General features: G+C 38.7%; 1 protein-coding gene across 4 annotated transcripts in view; it reads right to left on the reverse strand.

Moving 5' to 3' along the window:
- Nucleotides 1-23,217, reverse strand: part of KIF13B (kinesin family member 13B) — a 124,219-nt gene that overhangs the window by 19,644 nt on the left and 81,358 nt on the right. For 2 of the 4 annotated variants that reach the window (XM_026101996.2, XM_026101995.2), the window contains exons 23-36: nucleotides 22,656-22,813; nucleotides 21,213-21,345; nucleotides 20,141-20,287; nucleotides 17,742-17,771; nucleotides 15,720-15,819; nucleotides 15,266-15,392; nucleotides 13,642-13,697; nucleotides 12,126-12,250; nucleotides 10,731-10,907; nucleotides 8,982-9,074; nucleotides 7,882-8,034; nucleotides 6,856-6,933; nucleotides 6,114-6,167; nucleotides 5,145-5,165 (exon numbers count right to left, since the gene is read on the reverse strand). In XM_026101996.2, the coding sequence (XP_025957781.2) occupies nucleotides 5,145-5,165; nucleotides 6,114-6,167; nucleotides 6,856-6,933; nucleotides 7,882-8,034; nucleotides 8,982-9,074; nucleotides 10,731-10,907; nucleotides 12,126-12,250; nucleotides 13,642-13,697; nucleotides 15,266-15,392; nucleotides 15,720-15,819; nucleotides 17,742-17,771; nucleotides 20,141-20,287; nucleotides 21,213-21,345; nucleotides 22,656-22,813 (1,452 nt within the window). The remainder of the gene's footprint in view (nucleotides 1-5,144; nucleotides 5,166-6,113; nucleotides 6,168-6,855; nucleotides 6,934-7,881; nucleotides 8,035-8,981; nucleotides 9,075-10,730; nucleotides 10,908-12,125; nucleotides 12,251-13,641; nucleotides 13,698-15,265; nucleotides 15,393-15,719; nucleotides 15,820-17,741; nucleotides 17,772-20,140; nucleotides 20,288-21,212; nucleotides 21,346-22,655; nucleotides 22,814-23,217) is intronic. The other 2 variants (XM_026101998.2, XM_026101997.2) reach the window with 1 other exon arrangement.

Below are 23,217 nucleotides of genomic sequence, written 5' to 3' on the forward strand. Positions count from 1 at the left end.
AGGCACTTTTAGTTGAAAGACCCAATCCTGCAAAGATAAGCACCCTCAGCACCCGACCAGCATTAAGCCACAAAAATATTTATTTACAAGTCTGTAATATTTCACTCAATTGTGTAGCTGTATTCTGGAAGCTGAGTACCTCATAACCAGGTGAAAATAAAAGAGTACTCTCTGCCCAAAAGTCCTAAATATTTTGTGCATCTGATTAGGAAGTAGTAGTCATCGGTGCAGTCTGGATGTTGAAAGCATAGAAGAAAAGGGGTAAGGACAAACAGAGCTCCGAACAAGAAAAGAAATATGATCTTAGACCTAAAAGCTGGATGATGGTGCCTAGGATCAGATAATGGACAAGCTGATCAGATGAAGAAGAAACAACTGTGGTAGCTCCATTTCTTTTTGACTGACTGGAAAAGAGAGAGATGGAATACATAACAACAAGCAGCAGATACCAAGAGTCAAGGAAAAGACTACGCAAAGACAGGTTAGAGTTTTGACATGGTTAATGAAGATAAAACATGACTTTCAGATTTGCGAGAGCAGGCTCAGTGATGAACTTCCTTTGCCGGTGCAGACAATCTCAAAGCTAATACATTTCACACTAGTGCATGAACGTCAAGAATCTATGTGGCAAAACCATCTTTTGCTATTAGCTTGATAGGTAATATCTTTTACAGGTTGTCTGCAATGATTACACGAAGTGACTGGTCAGAAGGTCTCTAAGGAAGCTGCTGCTACAAGTTTTAATGTAGATAAGGACAGTATATTGCTTTACCAAACTGAGCACCAAATTAGGTGTGTAGTGCCAAAAAACAGGCACTGAAATTCATGTACCCTGCAAACTTCTGATATAGGAACATTCTCAACGGCTGTCAAAGCAGTTGCTTAAGCACTACCAAAGAGTATGCTCCAATAAAGCTACATGGAGCTAATTTACTTAATTTATAGGAGACCTTAATGCAATCCTATATCCTTTTAGAGAGTCTATGCGTCAAAACAGCCTGGCCTCAAATGCCACAAATAGTCTTGATGTCTTGTGTAAAAGCTCTGTCCTGTTCAGGTAAGTAGAGTGCCCTCAAGACTATAAGCTTGGAAAGTTTCACTGTTCCAGATGCAGAGGTTGTGAAGACTATGTGACGGTAGTAAGGCAGATAAACCAGTACAAATTGAAGTCTGATCCTACTTCTGGTAAAATTTAAGCTATGGTCAAATGCACTTTATTTGTCCAAATTCTGTATGATATCTGTATTTGTCTGTATTATTTCTATCCATATCTGAATCTTGCCTGTACTTTTAAAAGAGATAACAGAAACAGAAATACTTTGACAATGCGATGGTACACTGAACATACTGATAAGGAGTCAAAAGGTGGACAGATCTGCTAGGTACCAGACAACAAGTTTTACGTATTTTCCTTTGAGGAGGGGGTACCTTTTCAAGAAGCTTCACACTGTTGGATGCAAGGAAATAATCTGACCTTGAACAGGAAAATGACAGGCAGCTAAACTAATCTTAACTGTAATTCGAAGTCCTGAATGTTTCACAGGTAATAAATAAGCCAGGATAGGAGGAATAGATTTCTCCAATGGGTTGAAGGTCACACTGAGCAGCCCAGAGCAAAAATCGTTTCCATTTGGATCTATAAGTTAGTCCCATAGAAGCAGTCCTGCTTTGAATAACAAGTAAACTGCAGTTTTGCCAAGCAGCACCTGTCTTCAGACCATGACCAGCTTACAAGCATATGATTAGATATAGAGACAACAAGCTCTGTTTCTGTGAAGTAACGTTCTGGAGAGCTAAAGAGCGAGTTTACTTGAGGCAGCCATCCTGAAAGTCAAAACTGGCATAACCTAGGCTTGGAGTAACAGTATCACCAGGACTTGGTTCAGTCTTGTATTTTTGATGCCTTTGGGGTTTAAGCCCTTCTTAAAAGCTCCCTGCTTTATCAGTGTGGATGACCAAACTGTTCTACTCACACCTTACGCCCCACACTTGACTATCATCTCTGACCTGTAACTCCACATCCTACACCCAAAGCCATGCCTCTTTCTGACAAATTCTTTCCACAAAATACTTCAGCTGAAGTCTTTCCTATTCCACTCCACCAAAACCCTTATTCAGGCTCCTGCTATACGGTGTTTCAGCTAGTGCAGATCTTTTTGAGGTGGTCTTCACGCATGCAATCTTGCCCCACTGATATTCATTCAAAATACTGCTTTGGACACTGCCCTTCTTATCCTGTCATTTTGACCATTTCACGCTCTGCAGTAGACATTTTAAGGCAGCATGGAAACATCCAAAGACTTTGGGCTATGATCAAACTGTCTTCCCCTTTCAGTAGGTGGACTGAAGTCTCCTCAAACTCCCACTGATGGATTAGTTTGCAGGAGGAAAATCAAAATGTGAGAAAAGAGTTCATATTATATCCAGATGAGGAAAATATCTCCATGCAATTGTGTCTTCTTTAGATGCCCCAGCTCAGTGGTGCTGAAGTTCAAAGAAAGTAAAAGCATATTTGGTGGGATGCGGTCACACAACTCAAAGAATGCTGAAATACCATTTGATTTTGCTGCCTTAGGGTCTAGTACTGACGTCAGTCTGGGAGAGGTTGACATGAGGTTAAGCAAAAAAAATATGGAAGAGCAAAGAAGCATACGAAGGCTTCTTTTTCAGCCAAAGTTCCTTAGTTCCTCACTGTTCTAGTGAACCGGAAAGCAAGGTTATTTCCACTGACCTACATGGTACCAATTTGGTGAAAAACCTCTGGTTCCCAGTAAAACCTGAAGGTTAAGTTGCACAGTTTTGTCCTCTTATGTGGCTTTTGGATACAAAGCTTCTGAGCTACGAACTGCTGGACATTTCAGAAAGGAAAGACGACTATCAAAGACAGCACAGCTATTATGTCAAGCTATTCTCAGAACAAATTGTGAAATCTTTCATTGTGTTTCTAGGCAGAACACCTGTGAAACAGGTCAGGGGTGTCTTCCACTCTTTGTGCATCTACTTTATCCAATTTGTAAGTCCACTGAATTTTTAAACTTCCAGTGCAAGCACCCTGGAATGTCAAAATCTAGCTCTGTATCTTAAATCACCACTAACAGATTCTGTACTCCCACCGCACTTGACACTTGGGCTGATGTGCAAGATGAAACAGAATTCACATCTGTAGTGATAACAGGAGTAAGAATTCGCTTGTCCTCATTTAAGCAAACAAATGTAACACTGTGTTCTGAAGCTCATTTAGAAGGTATCTCCCTGCTTTCTTATCCAGTTAGGTAGCTTAAGCTTATGAGTCATTATTTAAAAAAATCCTGAAAAAAGAATCGTTAAAAAAAAAAAAAAAAATCATTGCTGGCTTGCTCTTTAAAAATTTTCTGCTACAAAGCTGTCTTTAGGCCTCTGGTGTCAGTAGAGTGAGATAATCTTAAATGTTCTTCAAAAATGTGCCAAACTCACTTCTCATCTCCAGTCCAGGAGAATGACTTTCCAGCTCTTCAGATGAGAATGTCACCACTCATCCATTTGTATAGTAACATAGACAACTCTTGCTGTATTGCTATTAAGTCCAGGTCCTGATTCTGGAAACTTTCTGATCTGCCTGTTTCAGTTGCACCGACACCACCTTTCCTTCTTATTCTACATTGTTTTATATTCTTTGTTTGCAGGGGAATGAGTCCTGGTAATTTGTAGTGCTGATCATTGAAGTATAGTCCGTACTGATAACTTTAACAGTACGAATGGTCCTTCACATCTATACAGGAATGACACTCAAGAACCATTCCTACAAAGCTAAAAATCCACGGTAGAGACAGCAGCAATACAAGGAATAATGAGATTAAAATTAAAGAAGGAAATGAAGTAATGGAATAAAAGTTAAGGAGAGAAAGATCCTGGAAAAGCATCAAGGGTTTCTCCTAACATGAAAGTATACAGGCTTGACAGATAAGTTCTGCACCCGAGTCACGATGCAATTACTACCCTGTGACTGATGTTTCTTACAAGACAATAAACCACTAGCTTGAAATTAGCTTGTTATAGTCACTTATAAACAAATCAAATTCCTGATAAAATAATAATTCATCAACACTGGAGAATACTTATTTTTACATACTCACTGAATTCTTCTCCAAGTTACAAAGACAACTAACTTAGCTGAAACTAGGCATGTGAGGCTGTTCTTGGATTCCTCATGCTAAAATAGATAGGATTGATATCACCAGTCTGCTTTATGATGTCTGTGCGCTACAGGAACATTAATGAATTTTGGTAGCATTTCCTAGTGATTACAAAAATTTCCATTTATCTCCAGATAAAAACCTCAACCAGGTGCCCATTTGAAATCGGAAATCTCTAACAGGGGAGTTTGCTCCCATCACCATTACTGTCCTAGTAACAAGCGCTTTGAAATTAAGCCCGCTGCAAGCAAGGAGGTAAGCTACACAATTTCAGCACCATCTTACAGCAGTACAGCGTGCTTGTCAGTGGCTATATCAAGTAAGGCAAAAGAGCTGCAAAACCCCATGCAAACCTCTACCAATTAATTGCAATTAACCAAAGCTTGGTAAAATTGGGGGAAAACCATTCCTCTGAGAGCGTTAACATGATACAAAGGATAAACGTCTTTTCCATTGGCTCTGTAGTAATTTAAATTCACTTCTTCCCAGAAATCAAAAGTTAACACTTGACTATCTGATGAAAACCTTAGAGCCAAAGAAAAGATATGGAAGAAACTCTCAATTTATCTAATCTCCAGGCTGACGTATACATGATTGGCACATATTTGCTTGCTTTTTGTGTCCATCTGTTTTTTTTTTTTTTTTACCTGAGATGGGGTCTTTTGTGAAATACTTCACCCTATCACGTTTATATGTCCACAGAACTGTGAAACATGGTATCTAAATAGCTATAACTCTGTAAGAAGCTACAAGATGTACCCAAGATGGAGAAAGTTCTCTCATTTGTACCAGTTTCATACTGCTTTAATGACAGCCTTTTCAATGGAAAAACTCATTTGCCATGTACTATGCAAATGAGACACCAACGGCAGCATCTTTAAAGCAGGAAGTAAAAGCGTTTAAGTGAGCAAAATAAACTTTATAGTGAGATAAGATGATTATCTCACTCATTAGGTGGACCTAATGCATTACCTCTGCTGGGACCTTTGGACTCTGAAACATGTAATGAGGGAAATTATTGAGGGGAAGGGAGGAAAAAACAAAAATAAAAAAATCATTAAGAACTCAGATCTTTAATTTTTGAGATAAAAGCTATAATATTGAAACACTCCACAGTTCTCTCCGCATACAACTTGCTATAAGCACTTTATCACCTGCACATATTTTAGCATTCTCCACATAGATCAAATGTAGCATATTTAGCAACCAAAGCTAGAGCACTACATCAAAATTCTATTATTCCATGCAACTGCATTATGCATTAAAATGCCTTGTCACCATCAGATTCTCCCTTTTAAAATGACTACACGCATGCTGGGCAGAATAACTATCAGGAGAAGGCACTTCAGTTTATCTAGGCTTTGGAAAATAAGTTTAATCTTTCTCTTTTTAAAGAAATACTTTTGATTTGTACTGTTATTTTTATAGAGCGTAATGGGGTTTCTTAAGCTTAAGACTGCTAGTTTCCTTTCTGAAGGTCAGAGGCTCACTGCATTGGTCTCTATTCTATCCTTAAGGTGGACTTGGACTTACACACGAGCCCAGATGTGTTCCTTACCTGAAAGGTTTGCATCCGACCAGGTAAAAGCTTTGGAAGAGCTCTGAAGCCTGACAATGAGAAAATCTTCCCTGACAAATGCACACCCATGTAATGGATGGCTACCTATAATCTGGTCGGCTCAGCTCGAGTCTGCCACTGTACATCCCTTAGCGGATGGCAGCGGCGTTCATGATTGCATGTAGGCCTGGGAGCCTTCCCAGAGAGTTGCATGTCCGAAGCTACCATATCCCAGCGACGGCCCCGAGGATATAAAGAGCACGAGGGTGTATCCCATCTTTTACAGCTATTTCTTGTCATATGCCCCTGTGACTATCATAACGCAGTCACTGTAGCTATATTTCTTCTACAGAATATTTCTCAGGAGAGTTTCAGATACTCACCCGGTTACTGCTCAGGTTATAGGGGGGAGCTAAATCTTGGCGGCTTCCAGAAAGCTGAAATGGTAAAGGCAAGCAGAATTATTTCTTAATATAACTTTAAACAACTGACAAACATATATCCTTTGACAAAAGGAAAGAAGGGTGAAAAGAAACCTTCTTGCAGTTAAAGCAGAACTGAAAGCCAAGAGACAAAAGGTGAAATCCTGGCTACTGACTGCAAAGGAGCCAGAGTTTGGCAAAAAGTTTTCATTATTTTATGTTCCACCAAACTTTAGTTCCACCAAAGCATTTGATTCCAGATTTTGGACAATAAAGTGTCTTGTTTTTCCTAAACTCTAAACAGGAAAAGATAATGTTACAAATTTAAATTCATTAAATACTTGTAATTTGCTTTCTAATCTTCTAGGGAAGATGGAAAATCTTCAGCTTGGTATCTAGAAGAAAAACCTTCAGCGTTCAGAAAAAACTGCAGGAGTTCCTTTTACACTTTTTCAGATGGTCTGGATTGTGTGGATGCTAGTATGATTTAAGCATACTAGTCTGTATGATGAAAGCATTAATATTTGCAGCTTTTGCCTCTGCTTAGCAATTTACATGCTCATAAATAGCACAAATAGAAGGATCAAGCAAAAGGAAATTCAGTTTCAATGTATTCTGTGACTCTGACAGTTTAGGGACCTGTACATGAAAGGCTGGACTTGCTGCCCTCATTATGCTGTAGATACCAGCATTGAATACTCACCCGATTCACATTGGGAGAGCTCAGGCTCCTCCGGTAGAGTTTTCCTTTCCCCATTAGCTGCTCCTTTACTGCAACTTCCTGCCAATCACACAAAAAGAAAAAAAAAAACAACTCCAATTATCCTAGGGCAATTTAGTCTATACATGAAAAATGTTTCTAAACAGCCTTATTGCAGAGGCTTCTGTCTCAAAGGTGTACTATAATCTAAAATTGCACATAACACAGTTAGAGTTACAAGTCTAAGAGTGGACAAGTTTTAACATCTAGTATTTTGCTGATTGACACAGGTAGCATTTTACAGCTGGTTCTCAATCCATGACATGACTGTTACAAATGCAAAGACTTAGACTCCTTTACCTAGCTGAGCTCCTATTTTAATCCTTTAAACTAATTACACATGACAGGGAACTTGCTTTCAATACTTAGAGTGCATCGCACTTCACCATTAATTTACAGTGGGCAGGCACATTCTCTGGCTTGTTTTGCATAACTTTCTTTTGTGCTTGCATAATTTATATCCAGAAGAACAATTTTCAATAAATGTTTCCCTCTCTTGTGTTTTAGCTGATAAACAGATCTAGTTACAGTTCTCAGGATTAACCCAATCACTGTCTTCTTTATTGATGGAACAGGTTTTTTTGTACATGGCAGAATATGTGCGAAATGACATAGAGCTCTAACCAAGAGTTAGAAACAAGAACTCTAACCATAATTAGCAAGGCACAGTCTTAAAAACAAAGGACCCCACAACTGACAGTGCATTTAATATAAAGCTTCCAGTCCCATCCATATTGCAGGCAGTTGAATGAGAACATCTCTGTAAAGAAATCTACCTCTGCACATTTGCTTCTTTGGACTTCTGCCACAGGCACACTTTGAAATGCTGAAGTATGTAGTGAAGCAAAGTGGTCTTTTTGTTTTTCTTTTTTAAAGCCATTGTAGGCGCTTATGAGAACATTTCCACTGCCATGCAGCGTTCTCAGTAAGCGTATTCTCTGCTGTTCCAATACAGCCTTAAAAACAGACCTGGCGCAGACGATCCAAAGTGAGGATGTTCTCCACAGCCAGCACACTCCGCAGGTATTTCTCAATATAGGCTTCAGAGTCAGCTGAAGCTGCATCTTCAACATTTGCTGCCATTCTGGCTAGTGCTTCCCGCTCTTCAGCTCCTTGTGCATCCTGGGAGAAGGACAAGAAATGCCATCCTTTTTAAATAGAAGAAAAATCTCACACATCAGTCCTGCAGAGAAGACATTTTTAGAACATGGAAGAGAGATTCAACATTGTTTTTCCTTCAGCTCAAGGGGAGCTTCAGACATCTTGTTGCGGATTTCTGAATGTATGCCTAATCGCGCTGAAGGAGCTTGTGCAATGCACACCGGATGGGTGCTCCTACCACTGTTGCAGTCGTCATCTCAGGCTGCACGTGGTTATTGTTCTTGCCTTTTGAGAGTCTCACAGTGAGACATTGCCACTGACTGACCAAAGGACTGCATTCAGATATTTTGTAATTAAAAAGTATTCAAACACATTTGGGATGTTATCTATCCTGTGAGGAAAACAAAATTCTAAATAATTTGCAACTAAAAACACTGCTTCAGAAACATTTCAGCACAGAGCGCTAAATACAGCAGAACAAAAGAGAGTCAGGCAGTATTAGCAATCAACATTTTGGCTCTTCATGTGTTAATGTTTTTGCAAGTGCTTGCAAGTGCCAGTGATAGAGCATCCGTCTGGAAGGAAAGGATTAACATTGAAGGAAAGTATGAACATGCTCACAAATCAAGGGCTAAATCAAGACATTGAGGCTTTTATTTTTTTAAACTTATTTTCATGTTACCTAAATTTCAAAAGTTAGGCACTTCACCTACCCATTTTTCTTTCCCTTTTTCTCTCCCCTCCCACAGCCCTAATAAAAGGTTCTTTAAAATATTTCTTTGAGGACTTAAGCAAACAGATCCTCACTCAACAAAATATACAGTGATGCTGACGAGGCAGCATGTAAAGAAATTTGCTTAATTTTTCATAAGAACCATAGTTTGTGCTTGAAGCAGCAAGAGATGACATGCTCAAAACAAGCAAAAAAGATTCTTAGCCCACTTTAGATATTTTGAATTCCTATTCACCTCTGGAATATTTGAGACTATCTCAAAAGTGACACCACAGCCAGGAATTGAACTTCGGTGAGACATTCTTCTGAGGAAACTCTGTGCAAAACCCTGCAGGAAAAAAAGAAAAAAAGGAAAATATTTCTTGCTTTAAGAAAAATACATGTTTTAACATACTTCAACTGAAGTAAATACAGTTTACATAGGAAGAAGGTCAAACCCAAAGACTAGCCAACAAGTTTGTAGGATTCAAAGATTTTAGCTCAGAGAGAAATCATTTTCTTGTCTGTATTTCACATGCAGAAAAGGGATTAACTTCCTTCATTGCAAGGTGACCGCTTAACTAGCACACACAGCATTTGCTAGTTTTAGATTTTTTTTTTTTTTGTAGAGCCCTAGGTGACTTGTCTTGAATATTGACAAGTACAGGCATTAAATTCTTGACCAAAGAGATCGTTATGAAGAATGATTTAAGGGGGCATGGACATTGTTTATGCTGACTTGGCACCTTGCAGGGTTAAGAACTGGACTGTTGAATTAATGCAGAGATGAGTCATTCAAAGATGCTGCTGAGACAAACACCCAGGAAAGGTTATCGATGAAGATTTTTAGAAACCTAGCAAGAAAGCTGAAGATTATGTGTTGGATAATAGTTAGAAAGCATCATTGACTAAATCTGTAGAAAACAGAATTGATGAAGACTTAATAAAATTATAATTACTGGCAGGCTCAATTTATGCGTTGAATAGGCTCTTCCCACTCTACATGACAAAAAAATTCACTGTTCCCTTTCTCAGAAAAAGCTTTTGCCTAACCAAGGCATCAAGAGCTGCAGTTCTTTTATTTCTAACTTTAAAAGCAGCTTAGAATAGCCTACAGGGTTTCTGGGTGTGACCACACCTCTTCTGATTTTGCTCCAGATTTTAACTACAGGTGGGCAAACAGAACAGCAGTTCAGGCCTCCTGCTTTGTCATCATCACTGCTATGGGAAGCTGGATTCTGACACAATGCTGAACAGAGTCTCTGTCTTCTCATCATCTTCCTCAAGAATAAGATATTTTTCAGGACCCGTTGCTGCAAATGGAATCACAACCACCTTCCATTTGTCAAACATCCTGCTTTTTACCTACACAGTATCATAAGGGAGTAAGCCAACTGGAAAATACAAAGGACCAAAAGTGACTGACTGTGAGGAATTACTCAGGGAACCCTTTCTCCAACCATTGCTAGCTTACCTTTAAATATCTGGGTCTCAAGTGTGAATGGTTATACCTGGATACATTACATATACATAGAAATGGTTATCAGTAATATGGGAACATACTGTAGGAATAGGGAAACACACAGGTTTCTTCTGACGCACAATTTTTGCAAAATATGAACTCCAAGCTCATGAAGTGTTAACTCTTTCCACTTTTCAGTGATTGGGAATAAAGCAATTAGCGAGTAGTTAACACAAATAATACTGACATGCAAACATAATCTCTTATATGCCATGTTACACACGAGCCTTTAGAAAAGGCTGAATCATCATCCACAAAATTGAAGATACTACGAAGATTACTTGTCATCTTGGAGTCTCTATGCAAGCAGTTAATATATTTCTCTTGCTCAAGGAGAAAGAAAGCTAGCTTCAAGGAAACAGAGTCATAGTAGCAGCATATTGCACATAACAGCAGCATATTTCACAAATCACAGCTTTCCCTTCTTGAAGCACTGATAAACCTGGGGCAGAGTGAAAACGTGAAAGATTATAAAAGATATACCTGTCTGCCATAAACATTAACACAGATGCGTTTGCGTAACACTAATTGCATTTCTGCAGGATGGCTGAGCTGGACAGTGGCTCTCACAATAAGGTAAACTCTTTCATCTGCTGCTGTTCCTTTACTGAGCTGGATACAGTCGTGGACTGTGGAATCCCATGAGGCTTCTGCTTTCACCTGCAAAGGAAAAAAAAAATGTATCCTCTAATAAGCATAATTAGGAGTATAATTAACTGTAATTAATTAAGCATAATTAAAAAAAATACATAATACATAAATTTTGAGAGCCAGCTTCTCCAGTTCACTCCCTATGAAGAAAAACGCCTGCATTTTAGAAGAGGCCATTTAAAAATCAACATTAGTTTGCCAAATGAAGATGTTGGGATTAAAAATGCCAACTTGCTCAAACTCTGGAACATTTCCCCTTGAAGAATGATCTTTGGATCCCCAAGATCATAGCAAATAAATTTTAAAACATGCAGACCTATAGGATCAGTTGGTCTAATTTATTAAGATAAGCCAGAGAGCAACAGAGATTGCAGTGAAGTTCTTCCATTACACTACATGAAAACTATCCATTCAGTATTTAACAAACAACTTTGCTGAAGCAGTTGTAGCAATACAACAAAAGCTGGAATTTTCTTGAAGGTTAAAGCATAAATATTGCAGAAGGTTTATATGGTTTATCTTCAAGTCATAAGAAAAACAGCCTGGTAGCAATCTTTCTAGGCTTTAAAACAAAACAACAAAACCAACAACCAAAAAACCCAAAGATCATAAGGAATAAAGCTCCTCTAAGAACAATAAAAAGAAATAAGTTTCAGAATAAGCAGCAAATTATAAGAGGAAAAAAATGTCACAGATATTATTCCAAAACCAACAGCAGGAATTATCAAGCCACCAATTTTAGAGCTAAAAGTTTTAATTAAAAGAAAAACAATATACAGAAAGATAAGCAACACGAATATCTCAGTCTTATAAAGTAGATCCCTCCCCCCTGCAAAACTACAAGCTATGTTGTAAAATGGGGCATAATGAATACAACCACCCACGGCTAAAGACCTTAACCCCTAGTCACAGTTGAGATCTTTTGGCGTCCCGACAGTGGACTTTCATATTCCAATTTGCTTGGGGTTTTTTTGTTTGTTTTTGTTTAATACAAACTCAGAATTTCAAGCATTTGTAACACCTGGGTTTAGGTGAAGAAAGATTCTTGAATTTTCTTTTTTTTTTTTTTTAATCATGGTTCAACCCCTAGCAAATATTCCTTGAAAACAAAAATCAGCCATACGAGAGATGTTATATACTTCATAAGCCATCTTTGATATTTTGTCTTCTCATGAGAAGAACTAAAAGACTCCTGAGCTAAATATTCTAGTCTGCATCTCTGCTTACCTCGCTATCATGATGCTTTACAATCTGCAGTTCAAAGAATTCCTCCTCCTCTTCGGCAACTAGAGTAGCATCCCACCCACCTGCTTCTGGGTCGTCGAGATTATCTTGGGAACTGAAGTCATCAGCTAGAAACAAAGGAGGAGGAAGAAGGTCAGCAGACACAAAGCAATTATCTTTGTAAAGAACATCTGAGAAGTTATTAATTCACATTTTCATCACCAACTGCCAGCTTGGATACCTGCACTCTACTTACATAGGAAAAGCTCCCGCTTTTAATTATACAGTGCTATACAGAATGTGCGCCACATGTTTGGGCACACTGAGAATGAAGTGCACCTTATAAAGTCCTCTATTCTGTGGAAGTTATAATTGTGTCTGAAGCAGGTGGCAAATTAGTTACAACCAACTGTATAGGATATTGAAGACAGAGGTAAGAGGCTATGGGGAGAGAAGAGGAGGATACGGGGAGAGAAGAATCCTCCCCAGTTGTAAACAACCCCTCCTTGCCCACAGGTACATTATCAGCACTACTGCTCAATCATACCAAGTACATTGCTTGTTTGGTATTAGTTTGTCTCTTCTCCTTTTTACTTGCTCAACCTGCAGCTTATCTTATTTAAAAAAACAAAATACAGTACTTTCACACTGCGATCAAACAAATCCTTAATCTGGTCTTTGAGAAGAAGCTCAGCCTGTTCTGGCTTGAGTCTCTCACTAGTAATAAATTATTAACTAGCTCCTCTCTGAAGCCGTTCCATGTATCTCAAAAAACATATTGATATATAAGCCATAAATGTAATCGCAGCAAAGGCGTCATTGCGACAGGCAAAAAGCCACCTCCACACTCTTACCTGATGTTCCTAACCCAAGTGCTAGCCCTCTTTGAAACATCACAAGAAGGATTTGTTCAGCTGATTAGCCACAGCTGGCCCCCTGGATTTACTTCAGGGTTGCCAATTTCTTGGCTATAATTTCTCATCTTTGGTAAAAGAGTCTGCCAAATACATTGTTCAGATTGGACCTTGTGTTTGGATGTATTAAAACAAACACTGTTCAAGGAAAGCCGCTCTGCGAAACTAACTTGAGCTTATCATGCCACATTTTTATGATTACTACCAGTCACTTCATATTTTCTTCTAAGTCATTGATAAAGATATTATATAGCATCAGTGCTATATCCTTGGGAGGCCCCAGAAGCAGCGTTCCCAATGATTATTTTTCATTTACACTGGCTTTTGCTGTTCAGCCCTCAAGTGTACTCCTTCTACTATTTCTCTTTTACTCATTAAATACCTGCACAATGTAGGGATTATTAAAGTGTATGGTTAATTCCATATGTAATGCGACGCATTTCGAAACACTAAACAATATGCCTCAATGAAATAAGTGCAGTCTTAAATTAATCCACCTGTCATTCCAGGCATTTCTTCATCTTATTAGCTCGCTCAAACGCTATGATGTTATTGGCTATACAAAGTTTGTTTCAAAGCACTCTGTCCTTTCAAAAACCACTTACCATTCAAGTCAAGGAAAATAACAGGAATGTGAGTTTCCATACCAGGCACTGGAGTCCTAAAATGTAAAATGGAGACAATAGTGGCATTTAAACTAACGCAGATTTACCCAGCACACGTACCTTATGATACAAGCCCACAGTATATTACATTCAGTACAGCTGCAATTGTAGGTCAGGCCAATGATAACCTTGGCGAACAGCTTTATTTTAATTTGGAGTTGCAGATTCCAAGAGAGTCAACTAAATTGGTACTTCTTTTATACCGACTCTCTTACAATTATTATTTTCTTTGACCTCTGCTTTCAGAAATGTTTTTTTCCCTCTAAAATGCTAATAGCAAAATTAAGTTTATTTACTCTGACATGCATATTTATTAAACACAAAAGCCTCTGCATTAGTGATATCAGCGAAGACAGCATTTAGAGTCAGAAAATCCAGCACTAAAGTTTTTAAGCCAACATTGATGCTGCCACACTACACAGTTGTTACTATTTCTTGTTAAACACACACGTTCAACAATCAAGAGAGTTATATAAGGTGTACCTTTTGTAATGTGGATGTAGTAGCAACAGAGGTGGGTTTTTGTTTGTTTTTAAAATTAAGTATTCCGTGGCCTTGCACTTTTAAGCCTCACAACATTAATAATGTACTAAAGATCTAGTATGAAGCATGAAAAACATCCTTAAACAAACCTTGCTGCAACCTTAACTGTAGAAAGGCTGTAGACATCTCATCAACCATCAACTTGGACCTCCTGAATGTTATGGTGAACAAGAGCAGGCTGAAGTCTTATGTAATGTATAAGGTGCTTGAATCAGTTTGAACACTTCCTTTGGTGCAAATGTGTTCAAAATAGATTCCTCCTTAAGTAGGTTTCTTACATGAGCAGCGTTTTCAAACCTACTCAAATACTTTATTGTGAAAGTTGACTTCAGTATCACTGACAAAGTATTTGCCATGTCTATGTTTCAGAAGTACTAGTTTTAACAAGCCTCAGGTTGGAACTCCATGACACTTGATTCCCTCAATAAATGTTGCTAGAGACTTGCTCAGAAAAAAAAATTCATAAAGTCAAGGGCAACTGAAGACGAGAGGTTAGAAGCAAAACAGTCTTGCTTCCTTATCTGCAGTTGTTACTCTCAGCTGCTACAGTACAGCAATCTCAGTTTAGCATAATTTACTATTTTTAATGTTTAGAAAATTACATGCAACACTTGCTGACTAAACAGACTTTGTGCTTAAACCAGGAGCACAACAAAATGCTCCTGTAGATGCAGTTTTATTATGACGGAGCAGCCTTTTAAGTGAATGAACTAGGTAATTAACATATTAGCTAATTTTTTTTAATGGTAAGTGCAGTGGTAATAAATATTGATTCTGCTTCTTTAGAAGGTCATAATTACACTCTGATCAATAATAGTATAGTTTACTAAATAGCATTTCTGGATTTCAAATACACAACCTAATAAAATAATTTAAGCAAGAGCACTAATTTTAACAACTTTGCTCATATAGCATATGGAGTCCAGATTAGGGAAAGTAAAAAATGGCAACAATTCAAGCCAGGAAGAGGCCATGCATCATTTTTACATTCATTCTTCTATATGGCAGTGTATGTTCATACCACTCTGCTGGAGCTCCAGGGATCCCACTGCCAGCAGAAGGAACCATTACAGCATTTCTTTCTTCAGTAAGGGTTAGCCTCATCTCTAAAAGCTGTGCCTCCCGATCTGCATCATCTTCTGTTTTATCTGGAGAGGTAGGATGTCAGGACAACAGAGATAATTTCTTATTCGGTGTCTTTATCATGTGTTGATGATATACTATTGTAATAGAATAAACCCCACTCTGCTCAGGTTATGTATTCAGCACACACAAAACACACTCAGCGCACAGGAACGACAAACAGTTTTATACAGGCCTCTACCTCCAGTTTCTCTGGACGCAAATTACTAGTGAATGCAAAGATTCAATCCCCCATTAACTCACTGTCTAAAATTTTACAATATAATATGAGAAAAAGTGCGTGTGCATGTGTCTCAACCTATTACTGGTGTTACTCTTAATAATTTGCTTACCAGGTTTCCCAACAAGTTTTTGCAATTGTTGATCAAGATATTCCTGACGCTTCGTTAAGGCACACAGCCATTTCCGACGCAGCCTCTCCAAATCCCTATCCTGTAAAGAGGAAAGGAGTCATGCTAAATATTGACCCAGGAAAGTCAGTGTTTCCTGTCTGTGGCTTACACATTTCTTCAACCCTTCGGCTCATCCTGCATCCAAGGAACGGATAAATAAGACAGAAAACATCTTGAACAAACCACTTAGCTCTTATCCGTTATTTCCTTTTTTACAGGACGATATACAGAGAATCACAGAATAGTTGAGGTTGGAAGGGACCTCTGGAGATCCTCTAGTCCAAGCCCTGCTGCTCAAGCAGGGTCAGCTACAGAAGCCTGCTCAGGGCTTGAGTATCTCCAAGGATGGAAAATCCACAGCCTCGCTGAGGAACCTGTTCCAGTTTCTGACCACTCTCACAGTTAAAAAAAAATTTCTTATTTTTAAGTGAATTTCCTCTATTTCAATTTCTGCTCACTGCCTCTTGTCCCTTCACTGGATATCACTGAGAAGAGTCCAGCTCCATCTTCTTCACTCTCTCCCATTTATACACATTGAGAAGAGAAGGCTCAGCAGAGATCTCATCAAGGCTGAACAACTGTAGTTCTCTCAGCTTTTCCTTCTATGTCTGAAGCTCCAATTCCTTAACTTTTCACATCTTTACTTAATATACTTCTCACTTGCCGGCCTCAAACATATCTTCTCTAGCTGTTATTTTGTACTACCCAGTACTCAGTTAAGCAAACTTCACTTTATAGATCTTCTTTGCCCCCAAACTAGTCTAAAACTCACTAACCTCTACAATATGGGAAAGTTAGAGACCCCAGTCAGGTATTCATGACTCACCATTCATGCTGAATGTTTAGCAGCCTCATATTAGGAATCCATCCCTGCCCAATATCATGCCACTGTTCCTAGTTATGACATTTGCACCCCAGCCATTTTCAATATTTTTTTTTTAAGTGCTAATGTCCTTCAGAAAACACCTCAGTACTCTTAAGAACATTCAGTTCATTTGTCTCTAGTGTAGAGATGCTCAGAAATGATGAATGATACTCCACATGCAGCATGTTGGGTGCCACAAAGATGAGCTATCGGCTCTGGGATGCCTTCAGGCAAGCCTCTTTTATGGCAATAGCAATTCAGATTCATTCCACATCAAACTATAACAAATACTTTGTCAAGAAAAACAGGTGGATGCAAGACTATAAACTACATTTGTACTACTCACCTGGAGACCCCTAGAAGTATGCTGGAATCTGTCAGAGTGCATTAAACCTAAATCTCTTGTTGCTCACATTATACAAATTGAGATCTACAACAATGATGATGATGTGCTTTTGTTAAAGTTATTCACAAGCAGGTGAAAATGTATCACAGCTATTGTGCCTCATCAGTTCTCCTGTAAGGCTCAAATAACAGTGACATTATATACACTCAAAAAAAAAAAAATGTGTGCAGATTTCAGTAATTTTCTCACTGTTGTCTTAAGGCTCGAGGAACTCCTCATTCTATGCCTGACCTCAGGCTCGAGGGCTCCTTGCTTGCCCATGGGTTGATTATTATGCCGTATACTCCAGCTCTCATACATAGCACATTCATAACATGAAATACCATGAAGAATTTCATTGCATCTTCAACATCACCATGCTTATTCTTGCTCTTAACGTAGACAATCTTAACGTACTCATAGCTTGCTGAGAAGGGAGAACCCTTCCCCCAAAATGCAGAAAAGGAGAAGCAATTGGATTTTCTTTTGGAAATATACACTAAGGCATCTTGCTCTTTGCCCTCCTCCTCTTGACCCCACCTGGCTTTGTAGCATAACAATTTAGGTAGTTCTCAGGCTTTTATTCTCTTCAGAGAAAAGACTGTCCATATATCCGATCAGTGCAGCAAAGATAAAAATGCTAATCCTCCTCCAATACATTTTCACCCCAAAATATCTGCATTTCTAGTGAGAGAGAACTGAAAATCTTTACCTGATAACTGTCCATGTCATCCTCTTCTTCCTAGGCCAAAAAATACAAAGCCATGTCATTAAATTTTTTTTGATAGCAGGAAACACACTGAATGCAAAAGGTGCAACTATTTTAAGCAACATTTCAATAGAAGTCCAAGTTTAGCAAAGAGACCATAAACCAAAGTTTAGTAAGACCACAGAATTAAAACAGTGACACTCATCCCTGCTACCAGGTTTCCCTTTTTGAACTGGTCTGGGACAGTACCAAAGATTTACTGCAATGAGCTGGTCCAAATATGTAAGTTAAAAAAATCCAACTATTATAATGGGGGGGGGGGGGGAACAACAGAAATAACACTATTAGAATTCTTTTTAATTGGAAGTGAAATACTTAAATTGCCCTAGGAAAGAAATGGTAGTTACAGTGAAACAGCTTGGAACCTGTTGAGCCTGGACAGTAAAGAAACATCTGCTGTTTTACCTGTAAAAGTTAAGCAGAAATACTACAGCAGGCACTGAAAATCAAAGTCTGACATAAAGGATTTGAGGTAAGCTTGCCTTAGCATTTAGAGAAGAAAAATTGTAAACATCTACGCCAACTGTTAGACAGCTAGAATAACAGTGTCTGCCCCACCACCAGTCACAATGTAGACCTTAGACATTTTGATTTCTGTTATTTTCTGATGGGAGACACCACCTTTCATTCTTGACATGTATCACAAGCATGGCCATTTGCAATGACAGTAAGCTTGACTGTCATTCCTGCACAGTGAATGAAAAAGCAAACTCCAGTCCTCACTGAGTCATTACTTATCTATTTAAGTAGTAACAAGCCACTGGAGTCTACTTCAGTATCTTGGTAATGAAAGCAAAAATGTAGCTAAGTTAAAATTAAAAAGCCATACAGAAGAGGCATTTTCTTAATTCAAGCCTTTAGAAAAAGCTTTTACATTCCACAGATACTGTTTCACTTGAGACAGAGAAATGCAAATATGGAGACTAAAAATCCAGATGTTCAAGTCCGAGGGTTACTGTAAGCAGAACTAATGAAGCCTGGTTTTCAACAGCTCTTTCCCCTGTGGGTTATGAGCGTCAGACACAGCTCACTAGTCTCTCTCTCTCAAGGGGAGCTTAAGTACAGTCTTTCTTCTTGAAAGAACTTAATACTTTGTGGATTGTCAGCTCCACTAGATATGGTTGAAACTCGTCTACGATCAGAAATTATCTGGGGAAGAAACAGCATGAGACAGACTGGATGCTCACCTGGGACTTGCTTCCTTAGAAAACGAGCTAAAAGAGAAACGTGTGTTATGTACATATAACACAGCCAGAGCTTTCAAGTAAAGTTTACAGGAAACTAATCCATCATCTCAGGATGAGAATGTCTTAAGAAACCTGCTCAGTTCAGGAGTAGGAGAGTAAAAGAGTGCATTTGCTCTGGAGGCAGGTGGGTATCAGGAACTTCTGTAAGAGAAGGGGAGCTCGAAAGCTTGTGAGCAGAGTCACAAGCATAAGCAGAATGGGGAAATAAAAGGCATAGTTGGCCTAGGACAGTGCTGAGAAGTAGGATTTCTCTAAAGATGGAAGAAAGCCTCCCTTTTATGCCCCTGACACACAGGAAATAAGGGACTGCTGAGGTTAGGAGACAACTCAAACCCAACTACTTCAGACCTCACAAATGCAAAACTGATACCGATTAAGCAGAAAGGGGAGCAAACACACATTGAAGCACAGTCTGTCAGTGGGGTAAAGAGAGTATGGAAAGCTGGGAGACAGCCCCCGAATCACTAGACATTTAGTTGGCCTTGTCTCAAGCAGGACAGCTAATCAAGCAAGTCCAAGAAAGGGCTGCTCTGTTGCTCTGAATTTTGACTCACTAACTCACAGGAGTGACTCAAATTTTCATTTAGTTGCTGGGCAAACTGCACCAGAAACTGAGAAGATTACCACACTACTGAAATATATGTCCCGTTGAGTCATTTTAATTTGAATAATTACTTGAAATTGCTGCCATATTCAATACTTGAAGTAAAATCTACTAGACAAGCTCCTAATGAGTTTTAGAAACTTTGGCTCTTTTTTCAGAACAGACACAGAAGGTGGTCTTACAAATATTGTATTTGTCATGTAAATGACTTTTGATTAAGAGAAAGTTCTTTCACAACACTTTCTGAAAGACAGAGTTTGGGATTTGGAGAACCTCAGATAATCCTTAAAACCACAATCAAAGCAGTTCTGACAATTTTTGTCATTGCTTTATGCATTTACATAGCAGGTTCAAAAAGAAAACCCCAAACAAACTAAAACTTCTAACCCATGACCAATGTTGTTGCCTCCAACTGCAATGAGCTTAGAACTTTTGTATTTTCACAAGTCATGGAAACATTCATAGCTGAGAAGAAATAGTCAGGCTCTCACCTGATGATTTTCATGTATTTTTTGTGGCTTGACATGCTTTATTTGAACACAGCCAATTCCAATGGATAATACAGATTCCTCCATTAGTGGCAAGGTCCCGGATTCCTGTACAGATCTCACTTCGACCTGAATTCGTCGGGACTGCCCCTGAACAAGGGAACAATTTGAAGCACTTAAAAAAAAATTCCAACCAACCAACAAGTATAAAATCCTGAAAGCTTAATGACGGAGAGACCTCTACAGGCAGTCATTTGTAAGCAACATTTTAGCTATTTGGAAGAATAAACTGGCAAGTACTGCAACCTCAGCCACAATGACCAAGTGTTCAAGAGATACCACTTCTGTTGCAAGGATTTATGTCCACACAATGTTCAACATTCAGCAAGTCCCCAGTAAAAAGCTTACTTTTTACTGAGGATTTTCATAACATATAGGATTTTTAAAAATACTTTTGAAGGCTGAAAACAGAATCGCTTCCCCATCTACAAGAGAGGAAAAGAAAGTCTAATGTGAGTTACTGGACGTGAAGTGAACTTGTTGCTGATTCTGGCCTCCTTGACGGAAAATTCTTACCCACTGATGCTATCAGTGCAGCAAAGTAACTGTCTTCTTCAGCCATAAGGGTAGGAAAAATGAAGGAGTCGGGGAGTTTAGAGGTGCAGCCTGTATCTGAATTTTACTATTTCCTAGTGTTCTGTGACCAATAGCCTATCATTTAGCAGTTAGCTACTCTGTTAAGCATTAACAATCTAATGTGTGTAAAATCCAAAGAACAAGGGAGTGGTTGGCCAAAAGCATAAAAAACAAAACAAAAACTTAAAAGCCCCACAGGATTGGGAACAGAACAGCATAAAGATTACAGGTAAGCCTTAGATCACCTTCACATACAGCAGTTTCATGCAGTACTGAGGAACTTCACTTTCTCCCACCCCCTGCTTGTTTTATTCAAGACCATATTTCGTACCTAAGCTTGACAGTGCCATGGACACCATCCCTCTACCATACACAATAGAAGCTTCCCAGCTTCCCGTAGTCTCTTTTCACAGCTGAATTTCTGTACCTGCCACCTTACCTGTCTGAGCTGAAAGATGCCTCCAGTGCTTACGTCCTTGGCAGGAGTCACCTCAACTGGGCAGTATTCCCCGTTCTCGTTCAGCTCTAGAATTTGAACCCAGAGCTCTACTTTTCGGGTTACTTCGCTCCACCTGCAAAACATGCCAGGAACTGTCACATGTGTTTTTTTGTCTTAAAACAAAACAAAACAGACACCCCGCCAAACCATGCAGATTGGAGACATGAAGCGACATTTCCGCAAATGTCACTTGTATCCAGATGGGGCTACTAGTTGCCCAGTGCTTACAATTTTACTGACAGTTTTTTAGTCAAACATCAGAAATAAGCCTTGATTCCAACACCAAATCCAATTCCACCAGATTCTAACACTTAAGCTCTGGTCTCAACAACTGCCACAAAAGCCCAGGGTTGTCAGTGCTGTCAGAGCCACACAGAAGGCAGCGGAATGAAATATGCCGTCGTCTTGAAAGCTCTCAAGATTCAGGGCACCTTTCTGAACCTCATCACGCTACTGCTCTCTCTCAAATTCTTCCAAGAGCTTAAATAAGAAATGGCCACTTTTGTAATAGCTCGAAATTAAAAAGGAAGGAGGTACTTACTACTCAGCTACCAAACCTAACTCACTATTTTATAACACTCTTTCAATCTTCTCTTTGCCATATTTTTCTGTTTTTAGTTTATTTTTTTTAAACTTCCCCATATATGGCTTAATATTCAATGTGTTCAACATAAGCATAGGCTGGAACTAAAAAGACCAATAACCACCAGTAAATGAAAGTGCAGAACTGTCTTCTAATAGGAGAAAGCAAAAGAACTTACTGTTTTAAAAATGCAGCTAAGCTTACACTGGGGAAAACAAATGGCTGCCAGCAAAAAATCAAAATCCTGCAATCTGAATTACCATATTGCTGCATATCTATTCCATTCAAAATAATTAGCAAAACAGTTCTTCCAATGGAACATCACAATTGTAGCGCTTTCTGGCCTAGAATGAATTGGAGTCTGACCTCAAATACATCAGGCTACACACAACCATCTTGCCATTTCAGACTTCACAGATTTTTCTGGCTTAGACCAGCATAACAATATGAAGGAAAATAATCAGCCTGCTGTTTTCTGCTTCTTTGTAAAACACTACTCACACGCATCCAGTTGCCTAAATAGAAGGGTCTTCAACTGAAGTCTTTAAGGTTTACCACTTTTAATTTGAAACACAGAGATGAGCACTTTTTTTTTTTTGTGAAGCCTACTAAGAAATCACATGTTCTTTTCGCAATAGATAGTCTATTCATACTAGTCTAATAGACAAAGTCTTAAATATCTGGTTCAGTTTTCATCAGCCCAAAGATGTGACTACTTGTCTTAAACCTCCTGCAAAATTTGGCCTGGCACACAGTGAATTTCCAGAATCCTAAACTGATGATCTATTTTCTGTAGTTACCTGTCACGAAGACTTCGTGTTTTGGCTTGAATTATTCCCAAATCCCACAAGGCTGGATTTTTACGATCACCACTCTGCTTGTGCCCATAAACTTCAATTGCCAAAGCACCATCATAAAGATGCTCCATGAAGTCTTCGGAAATATTTACAGAAAATTCCTGTATGTAACCGACAAATTGGTTAATGACTGTGACCACACAACACTGACTTCCATTACATTTTTCTACCCTGTACCAGGCTTTCTTTCCAGAGAGGCGCTTCTATTTATAATGGGGTATTTTGCAGAATAAATATTAAAAAAAAGACCAAAACAAACAAACAAACAAAAAAAACGGAAAAGATCTGTTTGATAGTCTACATAAGCTGAACTGTAGTCACATTAATATGACTAATCCCATTTAAGTGCCTCCACTGTCTGAAATTTCTGCTAAATCAATTAAAGGCTTTGACAAAGTTGTTTAAGGTTCTCCACCAGAAGCATTATTAGAATTGTTATGGTCTTATTTACACAGCTAATCTTTCATGCTGCATGCATTCAGACCCTGCCATTTTTAAGAACAAA

The sequence above is a fragment of the Dromaius novaehollandiae genome, chromosome 3 (assembly GCF_036370855.1).
Source record: "Dromaius novaehollandiae isolate bDroNov1 chromosome 3, bDroNov1.hap1, whole genome shotgun sequence".
Lineage (NCBI taxonomy): Eukaryota > Metazoa > Chordata > Aves > Casuariiformes > Dromaiidae > Dromaius > Dromaius novaehollandiae.